This window comes from Pan paniscus, chromosome 1, assembly GCF_029289425.2.
Source record: "Pan paniscus chromosome 1, NHGRI_mPanPan1-v2.0_pri, whole genome shotgun sequence".
Taxonomy (NCBI): Eukaryota; Metazoa; Chordata; class Mammalia; order Primates; family Hominidae; genus Pan; species Pan paniscus.
Genome location: NC_073249.2, coordinates 79,929,750 through 79,951,010, shown reverse-complemented (window position 1 = coordinate 79,951,010; position 21,261 = coordinate 79,929,750). Strand labels below are relative to the sequence as shown.

General features: G+C 37.3%; 1 protein-coding gene across 6 annotated transcripts in view; it reads left to right on the top strand.

The window, feature by feature from the left end:
- The window catches only part of FIRRM (FIGNL1 interacting regulator of recombination and mitosis), a 62,008-nt gene that overhangs the window by 23,173 nt on the left and 17,574 nt on the right, over positions 1-21,261 (top strand). For all 6 annotated transcript variants that reach the window (XR_004666845.2, XM_008978288.4, XM_063604012.1 and 3 more), the window contains 9 exons: positions 3,009-3,089; positions 4,736-4,800; positions 8,387-8,535; positions 9,047-9,176; positions 10,592-10,778; positions 11,584-11,666; positions 12,023-12,074; positions 13,755-13,844; positions 18,270-18,455. Coding sequence is in view for 5 of the 6 variants with exons in the window: in XM_008978288.4 (XP_008976536.1) it covers positions 3,009-3,089; positions 4,736-4,800; positions 8,387-8,535; positions 9,047-9,176; positions 10,592-10,778; positions 11,584-11,666; positions 12,023-12,074; positions 13,755-13,844; positions 18,270-18,455 (1,023 nt within the window). In the remaining variant the exon portion in view is untranslated. The remainder of the gene's footprint in view (positions 1-3,008; positions 3,090-4,735; positions 4,801-8,386; positions 8,536-9,046; positions 9,177-10,591; positions 10,779-11,583; positions 11,667-12,022; positions 12,075-13,754; positions 13,845-18,269; positions 18,456-21,261) is intronic.

Genomic DNA, 21,261 nt, shown 5'->3' with positions numbered 1-21,261 from the left:
AAGATTTTTCATTTGCCAGTTTTATTTATTTATTTATTTTGAGACAGAGTCTTGCTCTGTTGCCAATGCTGGAGTACAATGGCATGATCTTAGCTCACTGCAACCTCCGCTTCCTGGGTTCAAGTGATTCTCTTGCCTCAGCCTCCCAAGTAGCTGGGATTACAAGCATGAGCCACCACACCTGGCTAATTTTTGTGTTTTTAGTAGAGACAGGGTTTTGCCATGTTGGCCAGGCTAGTCTTGAACTACTGACCCCAAGTGATCTGCCTGCCTCAGCCTCCCAAAATGCTGGGATTACAGGTGAGCCATCACCCCTGGCTCATTTGCCAGTTTCTTAATTGGATTACTGGCTTTAGGGTAGAGCCCTTGGAGGAACAGGGCCAGGAAAGCATGCGGTTTCTACAGCCTAATAAGCAGGCACAGTTGGAACACAAAATAGATCCGCCAAAATTAAGTGTCCCATTTGTATACTGGATCCTGGATTCCCAAAAGAGAAACACTATGGAAAAAGGCAGTCCAATGATTTTACCATGCATTTCATTGCAAAGTAACCCAAAGCCAATCAGTCTATTCTGTGATCAGCCCATCACTCATGGGAGTTGTATCTCTCAATGGGGGTTGAGGGGAAGGTGGGAACATCCCCATACCTTCTAAGTGGCCAAGAGCATGCTTCTGATCCAAATGTGCAAAGATCTTGAGTATCCCCCTCGTGCCATTAGTTATCCCCAAAAGTATATTTCCTACCTAGTTATATACCAAAGCTCTGTGAAGTAATTTATGATACCTCCAAAGTGAAAAACATCAGATAATGCAATGCAAAGCAGAACAGAACACAGCCTTAGATTTTGAGAGGGATCTATCCACTTTTAATTCTTGGGGTTCCATGAGGAAAATAGAGGTTTTCACTAAAAAAGGATCTGTGGTGCCCCCTCTGTTTTCCGATGGAGTCCCAGGCTGTTAGAGCTTGAATGTCTACTTTGAATTAAGCTGACTTTTAACCACAGCACTTTTTAAAACGTCCTTTTAAATCCCCTATTACCCGACTTTAGCCATGCCAAAGTGCGGATATTTCTGGCTTTTGAATGTTACCAAAGGTAACCTTCCAGGTGCTCAGAGAAAGAAAAATTCAAGACAGTTCATGGAGGGGAAGAGAATCAACAAATGGTAAAGGTCACACAGATATCAACCAGAAAGTACTCATTGCCTTTGCCAGATTGAACCCGGGCCGCCAGCCATTGTGAAATGGCAAAGCCTTAGCTGCTGAGCTCCAGCACTAGGCAATTTCCATTGTTCTTTCCAGAAGGAGCCCAGAGCAGCCAATTTTGAGCTTGCAAAGGCTCAAGATAATTTTTAGAGCTAATTAAAACATGAACCCCCAAATTCCTGTCCTCTGGATGGTAGAGACAAAGAGCAAGTACTGCCATGTGGTTACAAGGTCAAGCTCCTAAGGACATTTTTCAACATGTGGTCTCTGGGCAAGATGAAAGAGTGGACAGTTGATCTGAGTGACAGAAAAGATAAGAAAGGGAAAGGAGAGAATGGGAGAAAAGCATTGCCTGTGGCAGGGTGGGGAAGGTGAGGAGCTCAGGGAGGCCTGAGAAAGACCCCTCCATTGCAGTGACACTGAATCAAGTTCAGGCAGCACTTGTCTGTAGTGAAGGGACCTTTTTCAGCAGTCCCATCAGCTCAAGTTTCCCCTTTTGGGGAAGATAAAAGCTCCCCACGTCCCATGATTCTGTACATGCCTAATCCTGTCACCCACTGCTGTCAGCAGGAGTGCAAGGCCAAGTAATCCAAAGAGAATAGCAGTTAACATCCCGTAGTGCCAAACCAGTTCTTAGCCAAGAGGGACTTTACTGAGGAGGATCTCTAACCCCCTAAATCTTAAGAAGGAGTCTAATTTTCCTAAGTTGGGCCGCAAACCAAAGTTCAGTCAAGCATCTTTTCCTTTTATTAAGAGGGGCGTTTAAACCCACCCTGTCTTAGGAGAGACTCTAACTCCTGTAAGTTAGGCCTCTAACCCAATCCTCTTCGTCACCTGGGTACCCCACCACTTAACGAAAGTTGACTAATTGGTGCTGCAGTCTGCTTTTTGGGGCTGGAGGTTTCCTCAGTATTGTCCCTACAGGGTTTGCCAGGAAGTTATTACTGGAAAGGGGTCCTGATCCAGACCCCAAAAGAGGTCTGGATCTTGTGCAAGAAAGAATTCAAGGTGAATCCATAGAGTAAAATGAAAGCAAGTTTATGAAGAAAGTAAAGGAATAAAGAATGGCTACTCCATAGGCAGAGCAGCCAAAAATGTCACATTGCATACCTATGCTAGTATTTCTATAGACTGTATTTCCAGAAATTGAATTGCTACTCAGTTAAGGTGTTTTAACATTTCAACTTTTAATAATAATGTATTATTTTATGCTCCCACCAATGGTAAAAGAAAGTGCTTGTTAACTTCCTTACTAGTGCAGGGATATTATCAGTCTTTTTAATCTTTGCTAATCAAATAACCCTCAAACCTCCCCCTTCCCCAAATATATATAATTAGGTTGTAATTTGGATATTTTTCAGTAGCAGTTTGTTTTGTCTTTTTTGTGAAATGTGTTTTTATGTCTTTACCTGTTTTCTTTTATATATCATTCTTTCTTTGATTTGTAAGACCTTTTTCTTTTGACCATCTGTTAAATTGATCCCCATGTAACAAAGAATAAGATATTTAAATTTCTTTCACTTTCAGATCAACTGAGAAGGATCACCTCTTTTGCTATCATAGGTTAAGATTTCTTTTCTTTTCAGTAATGTAGAATTTAATTTAATACCTCTGTTGTCATTTGTTATTTGTATTGCACCTAATAATTCAAAGAAGAGTTATATTTTCTCGGAAAAATTTTATACTGTGTATAAGAGAGTTTTTTTTGTTTTTGTTTTTAGAAAATATTGTCTCATTTGTAAGCTTAGCTAATTTATATTCTTTTCTTATTTATTATGCTTTCTTATTTCCCTTTTTGGATCAGGATAATGCTGACTACAGATTATTTCAGAAAACACTCAAATTGTGTCGTTTTTTTGCCAACTCCCTTTTGCACTACGCTAAGGTAAGGCTTTATTATACGTTACTTTATTTAATTGTAGTTCTCTCAGAAAACGAATTATTATCCCTATTCCACAGAATAGAAATTTCAAGCTCAGATAGCATATAACTTGATCAAGTCACATATCTAGAAACCGGTAAGGCTGGGATTTAAGTACAGGTGTGATTTCTTTATCATTTATGGTTAGACTATGTCTTAGAAAGTAAAAAAAAATAGTTTTTATTGTATTATAAGATATAGGAAAAAGCTGATGGTCATTTGAAAATTTTTAAAGATTCCCCTGATAGAATTGATTTTTTCAAAAAGACAAGCAGCATAGTTAGAGAAAACTTTGCCTCCCTACACACCAAGTAAATATCAGATGGGTAACAACTACCCGTCAAGTGCCATTGGTACATTTCCCACAATGTGTCTTTGCCACTGGAATACAAACCCTGCAAGCTGCAGGGAACCCAGTGTAAGAAGCAGCCAACTACTCTTAAATGGCAGCTGCCCAGAAAGACCAATTTGGATGGCAGTGTATCAGTAGCCAGGGTACCAGCCATGGCATTCTGACTATAATAAATCGTCATTGGAAACCCTTTCGTCAAAAACAGAAGACTAAGTCAAAAACAAATTGAACATGGACAATAGTTTTTTAAAAAACCACTAATATCTTTTACTAATAATGTTTTGTTCACTGGCTGCTGTAAGCATTCTCTGCTCATCTTTGCAAATAATCTGCCTTGACAACTTTTCTATTTATTTATTTTTTTGAGACAGAGTCTCGCTCTGTTGCCCAGGCTGGAGTGCAATGGCGTGACCTTGGCTCACTGCAACCTCTGCCTCCCAGGTTCAAGTGATTCTCCTGCCTCAGCCTCCCGAGGAGCTGAGACCACAGGCGCCTGCCACCACACCCAGCTAATTTTTGTATTTTTAGTAGAGATGGGGTTTCACCATGTTGGTCAGTCTGGTCTTGAACTCCTGACCTCAGGTGATCTGCCTGCCCTGCCCTCCCAAAATGCTGGGATTACAGGTGTGAGCCACTGCGCCCGGTCGACAACTTTTCTATTTTACAGTTATCGCTACTGTTCTGATGACTCTCAAATACGCAGCCCTCTTTAAAATTATGACACAGTTTTTAACGTTTGAACATTGTGGTTAAATAGAACAATGAGTTTTTTAGCCTCATCCTCCTTTCATTCTCATGTTAAGAATTTTTTTTTAGTGCTGGGTGTGGTGGCTCATGCCTGTAAATCCCAGCACTTTGGGAGGCCAAGGCAGGTGGATGACCTGAGGTCAGGAGTTCAAGACCAGCCTGGACAACATGGTGAAACCCCTCCTCTACTAACAATACAAAATTAGCCGGGCATGGTGGTACATGCCTGTAATCCCAGCTGCCTGGGAGGCTGAGGCACGAGAATTGCTTGAACCTGGGAGGCAGAGGTTGCATGAGCCGAGATCACAACATTGTACTGCAGCCTGGGCAACAAGAGTGAAACTCTGTCTCAAAAAAAAAAAAAAAAGAAAAGAAAAGAAAGAAAAACAAATAATTTTTTTAAAAGGGGGCACATTCAGGATTTTATGTTATTTTGCATACCTTTGTGAGATTATATGTACTAAAGAGACACATTGTTATGCAAAGAATGAATAGAGTTGTTTTATTTTAGGAATTTCTTCCTTTCCTCTCTGATTCTTGCTGTACTTTCCACCAACTGTATCTTCAGATACACAGGTAAGAAGAATGCCATATGATTATTAAGATATAACAATGCCATCTGTGCCATGCAGTGCTTAAGTACCTACCATTTTACGATAAAATAGAATAATTTTTCTTAATGTTTTAGTAATTTTTATCTGCTAGCTTGAAATAATTGGAGATAGAGGCTTTTGAAAGATACATTCCACATGAGTTATGCTTATCTTTGTATTTTATTAGTACCTTATACAGGAGTAATAAATAATTAGTAGGTGATAAAATCCAATGGCAAATATAAACATATATATACACAAATATACGTATACCTTTATTTTTCTATTGGCATTTTTTAATCTTTATTTTTATTTTGTTTCTATGAAGTTTAAGTCACTTAGCCTCCATTTAAATTTACATTTTGATACCTTTCTGTAATTCACTTTACAGGACAGTCTTTTTTCTGAAACCATCTCAGAAAAGAACTGAATTACAGAAAGGTATCAAAATTTAGATGGGGGCTAAGTGACTTCTAAAATTGTTGGTTTCCTCCAAAGAGCCCTAAATTTGACACAAAGTGAGTTCATTTATCCAGCAGTCCTGTTGCAGCTTCATAATTCATTTAGTGTCCCAGACAACTTTTTCACACCTTTCCTTCCTCAGACTTCCTGTATCTTCCAACACCTTCCCAATTCCTCACTGTCAATGACCTCACTTCCTGTGTCACTGAGGAAAAATGGGAGCAATTAAGAGAGCTGCTGTATGTTTCCTCTAACACATCTACTATTCTATGTGTATCTAGACCCATATATTCATTCCCTCACTCCCATGAGTGAACTGTGCCCCTAAGACTAGCCTCTCCATTGTGCGTTGGATTTCATCCTCTCTCACAGGCTCAGTGACCTTGCACCAGCAATTATTCCCTTTCCCTCTTGCATCATCAGCCTTTCCTCCATACTGGGTCACTCTCATGAGTATACAAATATGCTGTTATTTTTCCCATCTTAACAATACAAAACAAAATCTCTTGACTCTACGTCCTCCTACAAATACCGTCTCGTTTCTCTGCCTTTCTTTACAGCAAAATTTCTAGAAAGAGTTGTCTATACCCCTGTCTCAACTCTTTCTTGAATCTAGTCCAATCAGGCTTTCTGTACCAACACTTCATCAAAATAGTTCTTGTTAAGGTCATCAGTGACCACCACATTGCTGCATCCAGTAGTCAATTATAGTCCTTCTGTAACCTGTCAGTAGCACTTGATCCTCTTCTTTGAACACTTTGTTCTGTTGGTTTCTAGGACATGTCTCACTCTTGGTTCTCTTCTAGTCTTACTAGCTGCTCCTTCTCAGCCTCCTTAGCAGGTTTCTCTTCTAAGTTAAGTGTGTCCCAGCACTTACTCCTCAGGCCTGTTATCTATCTATTATCATTTAGTCTCAAGACTTTAAGTTTATGTCTCCTTTAATGTTTAACTACTAGTCAGGACATCTATACTAAATTGTCCCAAACTGAACTCTTGATTTCCACCCATATCATCCTCATACCCAACAAAATCTGTCCCTTTTGTAACTTCTTTATTTCAGTTTAAGTGGCAGTTCTTCAAATTGATCAGGCCAAAAAACCTTGCCCCATTAACATGTTCTGTCAATGTTACCTTCAGTGCACACACACACACGTACACACACTTCTCATCACCTGAACTGCTACCATCTGATCTGACCCCCTATTATTTTCTTGCCTGGATTTTGCAAAAAACTTTCTATCTTTGCCTCGCGCTAGTTTGTTCTCCACAAAGTAGCCAAAGTAAATGATAAAAAACATAAATCAGATGATGTGACTTCTCTGCTCAACCCCTCAAAATGACTTTCATCAATAGAACTTCTTGTCTTTCTTTCCTTGTTTTATTTTTCTTCTTTACAGCACTGAATTAACCTCTGCTATATTATGTATTTACTTGTACACTTGTCTGTTAACTGTCCCCTTTCATTAGAATTGTAAACTATAAAGACAGTGACTTTGTATATTCTCTTTATTACTGTATCACCCACTCGTGGAACAGTGCATGGCATGTATACATAGGCACTTAGTGAACATATGTCAAATTAATTTAAAAATATTTGATTGAAAAAATAAATTCTTGCAATGATGCTCAGTAGATGTAATTCAAGTCTGTGGAATTTCATTACTATGTTTTATTTGTATATGTCTTTTATTTACTTATAATTTAATCCTCACAGTAACTCAGAATCAACGTCACAAATGATGAAACTGAGTCTCAGGGAGGGCAAATGAATGAACCAAAGTCATGTAACTAATTGACAAATTGGTGCTTTTTCCATCACTCTACAAAAACCTCAAGTGTTTATCTTAAGTGCATACTTTAAAATGTTGTTATCCTCTGCTAGACAGAGTTTTCTCATGTATTGTCAAGTTTACAATTAATGTGGCAAAAAAATATAGAATACATATCTTAGTTCACATAAGTTTTGGTTGAAGTTCAGTTTAAAATCCAGTTACTGAGACATTTTCATGAAATAATCTTTCCATTCTTCAGTGTTAGTATACGGTTTATTTCTTGTAAAGCTCTTGCTTCTGAGAAACTGAGTATTAATTCATAGTAAATTCAGCATTCTGCCTATTTTAAAACAACTTTTTTTTTTCTTTTTTGAGATGGAGTTTCGCTCTTGCTGTCTAGGCTGGAGTGCAATGGCGCAATCTCGGCTCACTGCAACCTCCACCTCCCAGGTTCAAGCAATTCTCCTGACTCCGCCTCCCAAGTAGCTGGGATTACAGGCATGTGCCACCATGCTTGGCTAATTTTGTATTTTTAGTAGAGACGAGGTTTCTCCATGTTTGTCAGGCTGGGCTTGAACTCCCAACCTCGCCTGCCTCGGCCTCTCAAAGTGCTGGGATTACAGGCGTGAGCCACCACACCTGGCATTTTTTTTTTTTTTTTTTCTGAGATAGAGTTTCACTCTGCCGCCCAGGCTGGAGTGCAGTGGCGCAGTCTTGGCTCACAGCAACCTCCGCCTTCTGGTTTCAAGTGATTCTCCTGCCTCAGCCTCCCGAGTAGCTGGGATTACAGGCATGCACCACCACACCCAGCTAATTTTTGTATTTTTAGTAGAGACGGGGTTTCACCATGTTGGCAAGGCTGGTCTTGAACTCCTGACCTCAGGTGATCCACCCGCCTCAACCTCCCAAAGTGCTGGGATTACAGGCATGAGCCACCACGCTCCGCCTAAAAACAACTTTTAATAGAAATAAGCTAGAATTTATCAGACATAGTCTTTTCAATATATATTTTTACTTTTGATTTAAGATTTAGATTTTTATAGTATTTTTAAGGATATTGTGAAAATGATATCAGTGCCTCAAAGCAACAAAGATTTCTCTAAGATTATCAACTTCTCATTTTATAGAATTATGGCTATGTTTAGTTTAGAGATCTTGATCCAATTCTGGTATCAGTTCAGTACTTTGAATTTTGTTTTATAAAATGCACACTTATTTTTAAAAACTTAGTTTTTAATATATTTTTACTACCAGAACATCAGTTTATAGTACTTACTCTACCTAAAATTAGAAGATAGCTACTAATGAATGAGTTTTTTTTCTCTCCCTTCCCAGCAAGTTTCCTCCAAGCCTTTATGCTACCAGGATTTCTAAAGCACACCAAGAGGAAATAGCAGGTGCTTTCCTAGTGACACTGGATCCACTTATCAGTCAGCTGCTCACATTTCAGCCTTTCGTGCAGGTGGTTTTGGACAGTAAATTAGGTAAGCTTCAAAATAGATTTAATGATAAATCATCTATTATGACATGTTAGAGACACTGATTTCCCCTAGCCATTCTTTTTTACAATTAAGAAATTTTTATTAAGTTTCTTTTACTTTCTTTTCTTGAAACATATTTCTTATTTAAAAATTATACCTGGCTGGGCACAGTGAATCACACCTGTAATCCCAGCACTTTGGGAGGCCGAGGTGGGCAGATCACCCGAGGTCAGGAGTTCAAGACCAGCCTGACCAGTATGGTGAAACGCCATCTCTACTAAAAATACAAAAATTAGCTGGGTGTGGTGGCATGTACCTATAGTCCCAGCTACTCGGGAGGCTGAGACAGGAGAATCGCTTGAACCCAGATGGTGGAGGTTGCAGTGAGCTGAGATTACACCACTGCACTCCAGGCTGGGTGACAGAGTGAGACTCTGACTCAAACAAAAAAAAATTATTCCTTTACGTATTAATCAGATTTCTGCTGAATTAATGTGTTTTTATTGCATGTAAGACCTGCCATGTGAACTACAGTTTCCACAATGTCTTCTTCTGGTTGTTGTCATGGATAAGCTGCCATCTCAGCCTAAGGAAGTGCAAACCCTGTGGTGCACAGACAGCCAGGTCTCAGAAACTACAACCAGGTAGCAAACATGTTTTTATCCAGTCATATTACCAATGGTTAAGAATGCCCTGTTGTTTGGAATGGTCTTGAAATTGTTTGTTTTTTTTTTTTATCAGATATTTATGTTAATAGTTATTGTGTAGACACACATATATATTGCTACTTTATAAAAGCAGATAAATATAAAATATATAAACCTATATTAGATGCTAAAAATATTTTAATATTTAATTTTGTTCAGTATTGCTTAATGGTCAGCATTATAAACATTGATTGTAATAGAGTAGCTATAAGTAGAAACATTTAAAAACGAGCTCTGATAAATAGAACACTAGACACTGTAAGGTATATCCTGGCAAATTTAACCTTTAATCATCTTCCTTGCCAACACCGTAGTCCAGGCTCTAGTTTCTTTCTTCCCGGATTACTCTGTGCTCTAATTTTTCACCTCTTCCTTTATCCCATTCTGTGTACCACGATGAGGTTAGTCTCCCTAAACCTGGCTCTGAGCTTCCTATTCTGCTCAAAAACTGAAACATAATGTTAGAACTTCTCAGCTTTGGATTTAAAGCCTGTCCCATACTGTTGTCATCTTCTGCTTTTTCTCCTCATTCTTGTATTCATTTTCAACACATATTCCTTGCTTCTGTCACCCCCTTATTTGTGTGCTTTTACTCGTGCTTTTGTCTTCTTTACGTACTTACAATTCGAACAGTTTTGTTTTGTTTTTTTTTTGTTTGGAGCAGGGTCTTGCTCTGTCACCCAGGCTGGAGTGCAGTGGCATGACCATGGGTCACTGCAGCCTCAACTTCCTGGGCTCAAGTGATTCTCCTACCTTAGCCTCCTAAATAACTGGGACTAATGGTGTGTGCCAGCTGTCCTGGCTAATTTTTAAATTTTTTCTAGGGATAAGGTCTTACTATGTTGCCCAGGTCTTCCAACTCCTGGGCTCAAGTGATCTTCCCGCCTCGGCCTCCCAAAATGCTGGGATTACAGGCGTGAGCCACTACACCCTGCCCATAACTTGACTATTTTTAATTTGTTGTTTAAATCCTCTAAGTTTCTTCAACCATTTTAATCTTAAAGTGACTCCTCGTCTGCTACTTATTTTCTGTTTTCCATATAATATCTAATTTAGCTATTTAAGTTTCAAGTTCCTTGAGGAACTTTGACTTTGTGTAACTCAGTACCAAGATAAACAGTTGGTAAATGATGCAAAAAATGTTCAGGAAAATTCTCCTTTAAGGAATTTCTTTGACAGTGAATATATTTTCCTTTTATGTGTACATATTCACACGTGTTGGAAACTATTGCTGATTATACCTCTTGAAACATTTTCTGCTTAAACAACCTTCCATGTTACATATTATTATTATAATTGCTAATTAGTAAATGTTATTAATGTTGGGTTCAATGTTCTCAATTTCCCTGCAGGATATCTCTACTCAAAGCCATTTTCTACAGTTTTGAGCAGTGTTCTGGTGAACTCTCTCTACCTGTTCATTTACAGGGATTAAAGAGTAAGGGGAAAGCTGAGGTGGCTGTCACCTTGTATCAGCATGTTTGTGTTCATCTGTGTACATTTATTACTTCCTTTCATCCCTCACTGTTTGCTGAACTGGTAAGCATATTACTTACTGTGCTAAGCTAAGGTTACACTTTTGCTTTCTCTTCATTGAAATTGTGATTCATATACAGAAGAAAATGTGGGAATACTTAGTATATTCCTTTTGAGTAAAACTTAGTTGTGTCCTAGAAAATGGTAATCCCAGATTCCTGTATTATTTAGATCTAATATTTGGCTAAAATATTTGAGAAAACATTTTGGGTGGGGAGGTATGCAAAGACAATGTGAGAAGAGGAAAAATATGTAGTACTTAAGTTTCAAAAGAAAAGTAAATAGCTTGTAGTATCAGGTCTCTTATAGATCTCAGACATAATATAGATTTTAAAAAAGATAGAATTTGATTTGAAAAGAGGTTAAGAAATTCTAGGAATTCGATACTTGTAATATCTGAAATTTAAAGATCAGTAGCATTTCAGATATAACACAATATCTAGCACCTATTAAATGTTGTATGTGAATAAAGGCAGAAAGAAGAATATAAGCATATATGTTATTTATGTTGTTTTGAATATTTCAGGCTACTTAGAGAATCTTTGTGGATCCTAGTGATTGAGTTACTACATTTAAAATCATGTTGAACTCTCCATAGCACAGCACAGTACTTAATGTATAGTAGGTGCTCAATAAATATTGAGGGAATGGCAGTGTCCTTTCAGATACTAGAAAGTAGAACTCCCCCACTGAGGATCTGTTATTTGGATTCTGATAGTGCTTTCTTGTTTTATTTTGAGAAATATAATATTATTGCTTATTGTGAACTTTAGTATTTAAATAAATTAATTTTTCTGTTTTTGATTAGGATGCTGCTCTGCTGAATGCTGTACTTAGTGCTAATATGATCACCTCTTTGTTAGCTATGGATGCATGGTGCTTCCTTGCTCGGTACAACATATTTGCTTTTTTGTTCTTTGGATTGGTTATTAGTAGTGACTGACAGTAGATAATTTTATAATTGTAAGCTTATAGAAAAACTATGTTTCAATAATCCTTTAAAAATAATTCCCAAAACGCTTTGATTTCATATTACAGCATTAAATTAGGAAACAAGTTCTTTCTTTGGTTCAAGCCAATAGATGAGTACTGTTTAGGGAGTTTTGTATATTGTGATATTATTTGGTCATGGAAATAATGGCAGTTTTTAATGTCCTCATCAGAATATTTAGTGCTTTATGCAAGTTCATCTCCTTATGTTTCTGAGTAATTGTATAAACATAGTTGCCTTCTCTTTTATATTGCAGATATGGGACTGCTGAACTCTGTGCACACCATGTCACCATAGTGGCTCATCTGGTGCGTAGAATTACAAGGCCTAAAACACCCACTTTCTATGCACTTCCTTTGGGGATATGATAATCTTTAAGAATGTGAATATTGGCGGGAGAAATATCATAGTAACAAGATTGTTTTGACAGTCTTTGTCTTGTATTAATGCTGATGCTTTTAAGAAGGATGTACTAAAAAACCGTTAGTGTGAAACTGGGAATGTTTTCTCATATTCTCAGGATTTTATGTAATTTCAGTAATTGTTCTGGGAAGGAAAGACTGGGTTAATTGAAATTACATTTAAAATTGAATGCAAAGTAGAAAATAAGAGCGACTTATAATTGATGGCCAAGAGGTTTCTCTCTTCTGTCTCTCTAATATGCCTTAGACAAGTCGACTCTTGATTTTGTTGTATTTTTTTTTTAAGTCAAGATGATTTGAGAGGAACTTGAGTTTGACATTGATAGATGCTTTTGGCAAAAGAAGTCATGTTTTATGAATGGGTACAGACAGAAAATTATTTAATAATGATTTCATCTTCTTAACATTAACATTTTTTGCTTTTAAATTCTGAGGTGTTTTATGTGTTCCATATAAGATGATTATGACCTATTTGTTACATATTTTTGTCCCTGGCCGTTAAGATCTTATGTGGGCCATACATCTTTTGTTTTCTAATAGTCTTATTGTATCATATATTTCTTGGTTTACCTTTAAAGGATTTTGTAGATCAGATCCAGTGAGGTGTGTAATAACCTGAACAGCTGACATCTATGTCTCCATGGCTGATGGTCTGGATTATCACTTACACACTTTACTAAATCCTTAACATATCTTTCACAAAGCAGATAAAGAGTGATTTTTATGTTATGTGTTTTATGTCTCAAGTTTCCTTTAAATAAAAGCTTTCTTAGTGCATTATGTTGTAGGAATGGATTTCTTCTAGTTCATTATGATAAAATTGATTCCAGGATGGAATGATACTATATTATGATAGGAATTGATAAAATTGAATTTATAAAATTTTTTTGTTAGTGGTGGTTTTTTTCTTAGAGACAGGGTCTCATTCTGTCACCCAGGCTGGAATGCAGTGGTGTACAATCATAGTTCACTACAGCCTCAAACTTCTGGGTGCAAATGGTCCTCCTCCCTCACCTTCCTGAGTAGCTGGGACTACAGGCATGCACCACTATGCCCAGCTGATTTTTAAAACTTTTTGTGGATATGGAGTTCTTGCTGTGTTGCCCAGGCTAGTTTCAAACTCCTGGGCTCAAGCAGTCCTCCCGCCTTGGCCTCCCAAAGTGCTGGGATTACAGTTGTGAACCACCACACTCAGCCCCTGTAACATCTTTCAATGAAGCTTCTGTCTTGTAGAGTTTTATCTACCTCTCTACTATTGTAGTTAGATCTTAAAAAGTTCCATGAATTGTCTTTGAGTAGGAGGACTGACATACCCAGTTATCATCAAAATGATAATTAGAAATAGAAATTACAGTGTTATTTTTAAATATAATGTCAGAAGTTCAATCTCATTCTAAATTTAGATTCATTGAAGATAAGGAAAGCCCCAAATTAAAAGTCAATATTACCTACAATCTTTTCCCCTAGAAAGAGCTGCTATTAATATTTTGGCATATTCTCTTCTTGTAAAAATTCTGATTCTAAATTAGTCAGTCTCTCCTCTCTCTCTCTCATGTCTTTTTCCAGATAAAGTCATGCCCTGGAGAATGTTATCAACTCATCAACCTATCAATACTGTTGAAGCGTCTCTTTTTCTTCATGGCACCACCCCATCAGGCAAGGAAGGATATCATCTTTGTCACTGTCTGTGAAGCTGCTCAGAGTTGGATTCTGACTCCTTTGATAGCCTTTTTTTTTTTCCATTTTAAAAAATTTATCTTATTATTTTTTTTGAGACAGAGTCTCGCTCTGTCACCCAGGCTGGTTTTACAGTGGCTCGATCACAGCTCACTGCAGCCTCGACTTCCTGGGCTCAAGCAATCCTCCCACCTCAGCCTCCTGAGTAGCTGGGACTACAGGCACACACCACTATGCCTGGCTAATTTTTAAAAAAATTACTTGTAGAGACTGGGTCTCACTATGTTGCCTAGGCTGGTCTCAAACTCCTGGGCTCAAGTGATCCATCTCTGCCTTCCGAAGTGCTGAGATGCAGGTGTGAGCCACTCTGCCTGGCCTTGCCTCCATTTATTTTAAATTTAAATATTGGTGTGATCTAAGCATAAATTTTTGACATGTTGATTGCTGTGCTTGTTGCTGGGTATAGATTTTGATGTCCTTGCTTTGAGTTATAGATAATTATTCTAATTCTGTCTTCCTGAAATAGATCTTTCCCCTTATTTTTCATACATATTTGAGATACATGATATGAAATGGTTCTATATCCCCTGCCCCTTTTATTTTGAAGAGCTAGAATATTATTTTTGCTCTTAGTGGTCTTTACTTACATAAACCTGTATGGCCTAGTGCAGTCCCTCAGACTGGTCACATTGGAACTGTTGTAGGAGCTCTTTTAAAAATATAAGTTCCTGGACTCTAATCTGTGGATGGCTGGGTATGGAGGCATGGGTATGAAGTAAGGCTCAATAATTTGTTTTTGTTGGTACTATCATTAAGTTCCTGCGTGAGTCAGACTTGGATCTAAGCTTGGGAACCACTAGATTAGTGAAGAGGATTAGACTTTAAGGTCCTGTGGTCCTCGGTTTGAATCCTGGCATACCATGACCTTAGGCAAGTCATCCTTTCTGAACTTCATTTTCCTTGTCTGCAAAGCAGAAGATATGTATAACTATTTTGAAAAAGTTTGTAAAGACTTGGAAATAATACATGCAAAACAGGACAGTGCTGGGTTTAAGAGGGTGCTCAGTAAATGCTAGGAGTTATTTCTGACTAGGGTTTTTGCCTCAAGTCCAAGTCTTTTCCTGCCCTAGAGTGGTTGGCCAGGAACCAGAGGTACTACACTTACCTCTTAGCCTTCTTTTGGTAGCCCCACCTATTAGCCCTCTAAGAGCATGGGGAGCTTGCTTGCTTCCAAAAGAATTTTCTACTCCAGATATCTTAGAAGAAGTGGGACTGGGAGGGAAAGGGTCACATGTCATAAGACTTTAAGAAAGTCACTTTCCTTTTTTTTTTTTTTTTTTTTTTTTTTAAAATAGAGACAGGGTCTGGTTATGTTGCCCAGGCTGGTCTCAAACTTGAACTCAGACGATCCTCCTGCCTCGGCATCCCAAAGTGCTGGGATTAGAGGTGTGAGCTATTGAGCTCAGCTGTCACTTTCCTTTTAACCTCAATTTTCTTATTTATACAACAGGAATAAAATTATTTTCCCAAGGTGGTTATGAAATTTTAACTTTTAAAATAATATAACTCAGAATGAATTAGCTATGAGGTTTAGAAGCAGTGTTCTAAATTAGATAAATTATAGTTTATGCCTAGAGATCTCTTACTCTCAGTTTTCTAAATTTTTCCAAATAATTGAGACTATCAGATATGTAAATTATAGGTAAATGAGGGGTTACTTTTAATTTGTATCTTCAGTTATCAAATGCAGATTTTCTTTATGTACAAGTTATTGTGATAAAATTTAAGAAAACCTGAATCTGCATACCTATTTTAAGAGTCCTTAGGAGAGTTAATTATAAAATTGAGATAGATACTAATACTCATATGGCAGTTAAGAAACTTGATAAGATACACATATGTCATGAAAAGACCATTTAACAAATGTTAGGTCTCCTCTCCTGCTTGGCCCTTTTTTTAACCCCTTAAGACATTATCCTTTCTCTTAAATGAAGGAGGAAGGGAAATAATATTTTTGAGACTGTACCAGGCCAGGAACTTAATTCATTTAGTCCTTACAGCAGCCTTGTGGGATAGATAATATTGTGTCCATTTGACAGATGAAGAAACAGTAGCTTGAGGAAATTAAATAACTTCCACAAATTCACACCTAACAGCTGATCTGGGATGCTGAGGCAGGAGGATCAGAGGATCTTTTTATTTAGCCCAAAGTTCAAGTCCAGCCTGGACAGCATAGCAAGACTGTCTTATTGTAAAAAAACAACTTGGAAACCACTGCACTATCTCATGATATCTTAAGGAACATAAAATCTAGTAGAAATAATAAATTTATAAAGATACTCATATTAAAGAGTGGTTTGTGATGAATGCCAAAAGTGAGGCACAAATCAAATGTTGTTGGATGTTTGTAGCTGAGACAGTCATTTCTGAAGAGGTGCAGTATGGGAACAGGTAGGCATAGGAGTTGGAGTTGATGGCATTTGAGTTACATGTTACAGGATGAATGTGGAAGGTGGTGGGACTAGAGAAGCAAAGGTAAGAAAGCATATTAGAGAAAAAAGGAGAAGCGAGCAATGAAACTTGAAATAATTATTCAGCTATTTGCATACAAGATGGTGTCTTTTTAAATAGTAAAATAAGAACCCAAATTTTTTTACGAGTGATGTCACCTTAACATAAATGAAAATAGTTAATCCCAGTATGGTGATGATATACTTTAAGAAACAAAGGTGTCTATGATGCTAATTTGGAAGAAAATGCTAATAGAAAGATGTTAGAATGCATTTACTGTTCTAATAGGAGTAATTATTGAAATCACATTATTTCTTTTAGTATGTAACTATTAGTAGTATTCCATTGTATCAAGAAAAGCAAAAATACAAGGAGGTTACCTACTTGAGGGAAAAGTATTTAATATGCCTTATCTAAGCACACTGATAATTGTACTACCTTTTTAATGTAAAGTAAAAATTACTGCATTTGCATTTTAAACCCACAAGTGTATTTTTTCTCTTTCCAATTTTAAGAAGTCATAATTCTCTGTGTATTGTCCCCTTATACTTTAGTCTTTTATGAACTATTTTGTCATAGCAGTTTTAAGTCTTTAGAATTGTGTTGAAACCAGGGTTTTCAACCTCAGAATAGAATCTTGAACTCTTTCTATAACAAATTTTGGCAATACCTACCCTTTTATGTTGTCCAGGACATTATTTTTTTAGTTTCTATTTTGGAAAGGGAAGTAGTTCACTTACTTACTGGACTTTATTATAAAGAAAGGTGATATTTGAACTGATGTTTACCAGTTGGCACAGTTCTCTTGGCTTTCCTGATGTAGTTTGGTTTTATGAATAAAGCTGCTTTTTGTAATAGACACTCGCTCATCAAGGGATCTGTTTTTCTGGCTGTAGCCTCTGTCACAGCAGATAGCCACATGATTTCTAGCTTGCATTGACTGGTAAATATTTTCCACAAAAGAAATAAAATTGAAATACAAATATAGCATATGACAGAAAAGTTTCTCTGTCAGATTTAATTTTTTTTTTTTTTTTTGGTGGGTTTTTAGTTTTTGGTATGGGAAAAGTTTTCATCAAGTAGATTTTGAATATTTTAAATTGAATTATTCTACTTCTTAGAAAATACACTAATATACTTCCTAGTTGGATTATACTTATTTTAATCATTAAATGCAGCATTGGTTTTCACCATTTTTCTACCAAAAACTGATTCAACATTTAAACTGTTTCTTAGAACTTTTGTTTTCCATTTTTATCTAGTCTCTAACATCTGCATTTTAACAAAACAGTACTTTTCTGTTAACCTAGTAAGCACTTTGGTTATTTCAGTGGTGGAATGGATTTGCCAACCACGCTCTTTTTGATTTGTGGCTTACCTCTGTGAAACTGATTTAGTATGTTGTCTAAAGTAGGACAGAACCAGCTAACTCATTTGAAAGCTGAATCTTTGCTTCTTTAAGTTCTCTGCTATAATCAAGTGAGATAATAGTAAGCTATGAAGGTTGACTAAATCCAGTTTGTATATTTGGAATATTACTTTTGACTTAACTGTACAAGGTGACGAGTATATAGGAAAATAAGACTTATTGGTAAGTAGGAGCATGATAAGATATCTGACATAACTAATAATGAAATACATTATTTGATGTCTTGGTGCATTTATATTGTGCTCCACTTAAGCTGTGTTTTTGTTTTGGAAGCCAATGCAGCATCAATAACAATAATAATAAAGCATGTTCATTTATGTTACCTTGGTCTGGAATGTAGATATTACCATACCATTATAAAGCTTTCTCGAAATATTAAATGTGGAAACTAATACTTAGCTTTTGTGTATCCATTCCTCTGACTTGTCTCATGTTACTCTTCTTTCTTTAACAACTTATTTCAGCTGGAGTTTATCCAGAAATTTTCCCCAAAAGAAGCGGAAAATCTGCCTCTGTGGCAACATATTTCCTTCCAGGCGTTACCTCCTGAGCTTAGGGAACAAACTGTCCATGAGGTCACCACAGTAGGCACTGCAGAATGCAGGAAATGGCTGAGCAGGAGTCGTACTTTGGGAGAACTAGAATCTCTGGTAAGATAATAATTTTGATTTATTTTATTCATTCAGCGGCTGTTTATTGAGCATTGTTTTAGGTACTGGGGTTAGGTTGTTAATAAGATGCACACACTCTCTGTTCTCTGTTTCTGTTAGAACCTAGTAAGATTTTCAGATTTCTACATTGTAAAAGAATCTGTGAGAAACTTAACTGTTATTTTAATTGATGTATTATATTGGGGGGTTGTTTCCTATGTCGCTTAAGGTATGTTGAGACATGATCAAACACACTATGGAACACTTCACTTGTGTATTTTTGCTGATGCATCTCTGGATTATGCAGATGTAATTCTTCCATTCGACAAAATACAACCCCCATTTTATGCTAACTTACTCTGAATCTTTATGTACCTTTTACATAGAATGTTCCCTCATAAAATAATGGAATAATAAAAAGAGACTTATCTACTAGAAGAAGTAGGAAATGTGAGATTTTTTAAAGTTGGCTGGATATAGTACATGTAGTTGAAATTTCGAGTTTAGTGTTCATATGCTCATTCATTCATTCAACAAATATATTTGGAGTACTTTTATGTGCCACTTTGTTCTAGGCATTGGGGGTACATCGGGAACCAAAAATTTCTACTCTCATAGACTCACATTTGAGCTTAGCAGTGGACAGTAAAATAAGAAATGCCAATTATGTTAAGTAGAGAAAAGCAAAGATAAGGATAGGGCATTTAAAGGGACAGAGGTCTATTTGCAGTTCTAAATTAGGAGTTCAGGTTTTTCTGAGGGCATATGTTTCCATGCTGAGTACAAATGTTCTGATAACCGTTATATGTAATGACACTTGATCATAATTACTATAATTTTTTGGTGGGGATGAGGTTTCGTTCTCATTACCCAGGCTGGAGTGCAATGGTGTGATCTTGGCTCACTGCAACCTCCACCTCACGGATTCAGGTGATTCTCCTGCCTCAGCCTCCTGAGTAGCAGGGATTACAGGCTCCCACCACCATGCCCAGCTAATTTTTTGTATTTTTAGTAGAGACAGGCTTTCACCATGTTGGCCAGGCAGGTCACGAACTCCTGATGTCAGGTAATCTACCCTCCTTAGCCTCCCAAAGTGCTGGGATTACAGGTGTGAGCCACCGTGCCCAGGCTTATCCAAAGGAAATGTTTTTATGTGACTTTATTTTAGAAAAAGTATCAAATACCTAGTTAAGAATGGGTTAAATGTGTCCGAGTTTAGCATTTAATGTGTACCAATTTCTATAGTAAGGACAAAAGATGTTTTGTTTTATATTAGGTAAAGAAAAGCACTATAAGTAAACTTTTTGAAGTATGACCACAGCTTTTTAGTCCAGCAGGTTGTTCAACATACGTCTTTTATTTTAAATTTTTTCAACTTTTATTTTTTATTTTATTTTTTGAGATGGAGTCTCGCTCTGTTGCCCAGGCTAGAGTGCAGTGGCATGATTTTGGCTCACCGCAACCTCTGCCTCCTGGGCTTAAGCGATTATCCTGCCTCAGCCTCCAGAGCAGCTGGGATTACAGGCACCCGCCACCATGCCTGGCTCATTTTTGTATTTTTAGTAGAGATGGGGTTTCACCATGTTGACCAGGCTGGTCTCGAACTCCTGACCTCAGGTGATCTGTCCACCTCGGTCTCCCAAAGTGCTGGGATTAGAGGAGTGAGCCACCACACCCAGCCTCAACTTTTATTTTAGATTTAGGGGATACTTGTGCAGGTTTGTTACCTGGTTTTATTGCGTGATGCTGAGGTTTGGGATATGAATGATTTCATCACCCAGGTACTCAGCATAGTACCCAACCGTTTATCAACCCTTACCATCTCTCCTCCCTCCCCCCACTAGTAGTCCCGTGTTTATTGTTGCCATCTTTATGTCCATGAGTGCCCAGTGTTTAGCTCTCACTTATAAGTGAGAACATGTGGTATTTGGTTTTCTGTTCCTTTGTTAATTTGCTTAGGATAATGGTGTCTAGCCGCTCTCTGTTGCTGCAAAGGACATGATTTCATTCTTTTTTATGACTGTATACTATTCCATGGTATATATGTACCACATTTTCTTTAATCTGTTGATGGACATCTAGGTTGATTCCATGTCTGCTGTTGTGAGTAGTGCTGCAATGAACATGTGAGTACATGTGTCTTTTTGGTAGAACGATTTGTTTTCTTTCGGATATGTACCCAGTAATGAGATTGCTGGGTAGAATGGTAGTTCTGAGTTCTTTGAGGAATCTCCAAACTGCTTTCCACAGTGGCTGAAATAATATACATTCCTACCAACAGTATATAAGCATTTACTTTCTCTGCAGCCTCACCAGCATCTGTTGTTTGACTTTTTAATAACGGCCATTGTGACTGGTGTGAGATAGTATCTTGTTGTGATTTTGATTTGCATTTCCCTGATAGTTTTTTTATGTGTTGGTTGGCCTCTTGTGTGTCTTGTTTTGAGAAGCGTCTGTTCATGTCTTTTGCCCATTTTCTAATGGGGTCGTTTTTTACTTGTTCAGGTGTTTAAGTTCCTTATAGATTCTGGATATTAGACCTTTGTCACATGCATAGTTTGCAAGTATTTTCTCCCATTTTATGGGTTGTCTGTTTACTTTGTTGATAGTTTCTTTTGCTGTGCAGAAGCTCTTTAATTAGGTCCCACTTGTCAATTTTTGTTTTCATTACAATTGCTATTGGTGTCTTTCTCAAGGCTGATGTCTAGAATGGTGTTTCCTAGGTTTTTTCCTAGGATTCTTATAGTTTGAGGTCTTATATTTAAATCTTTAATCCATCTTGAGTTAATTTTTGTATATGCTGAAA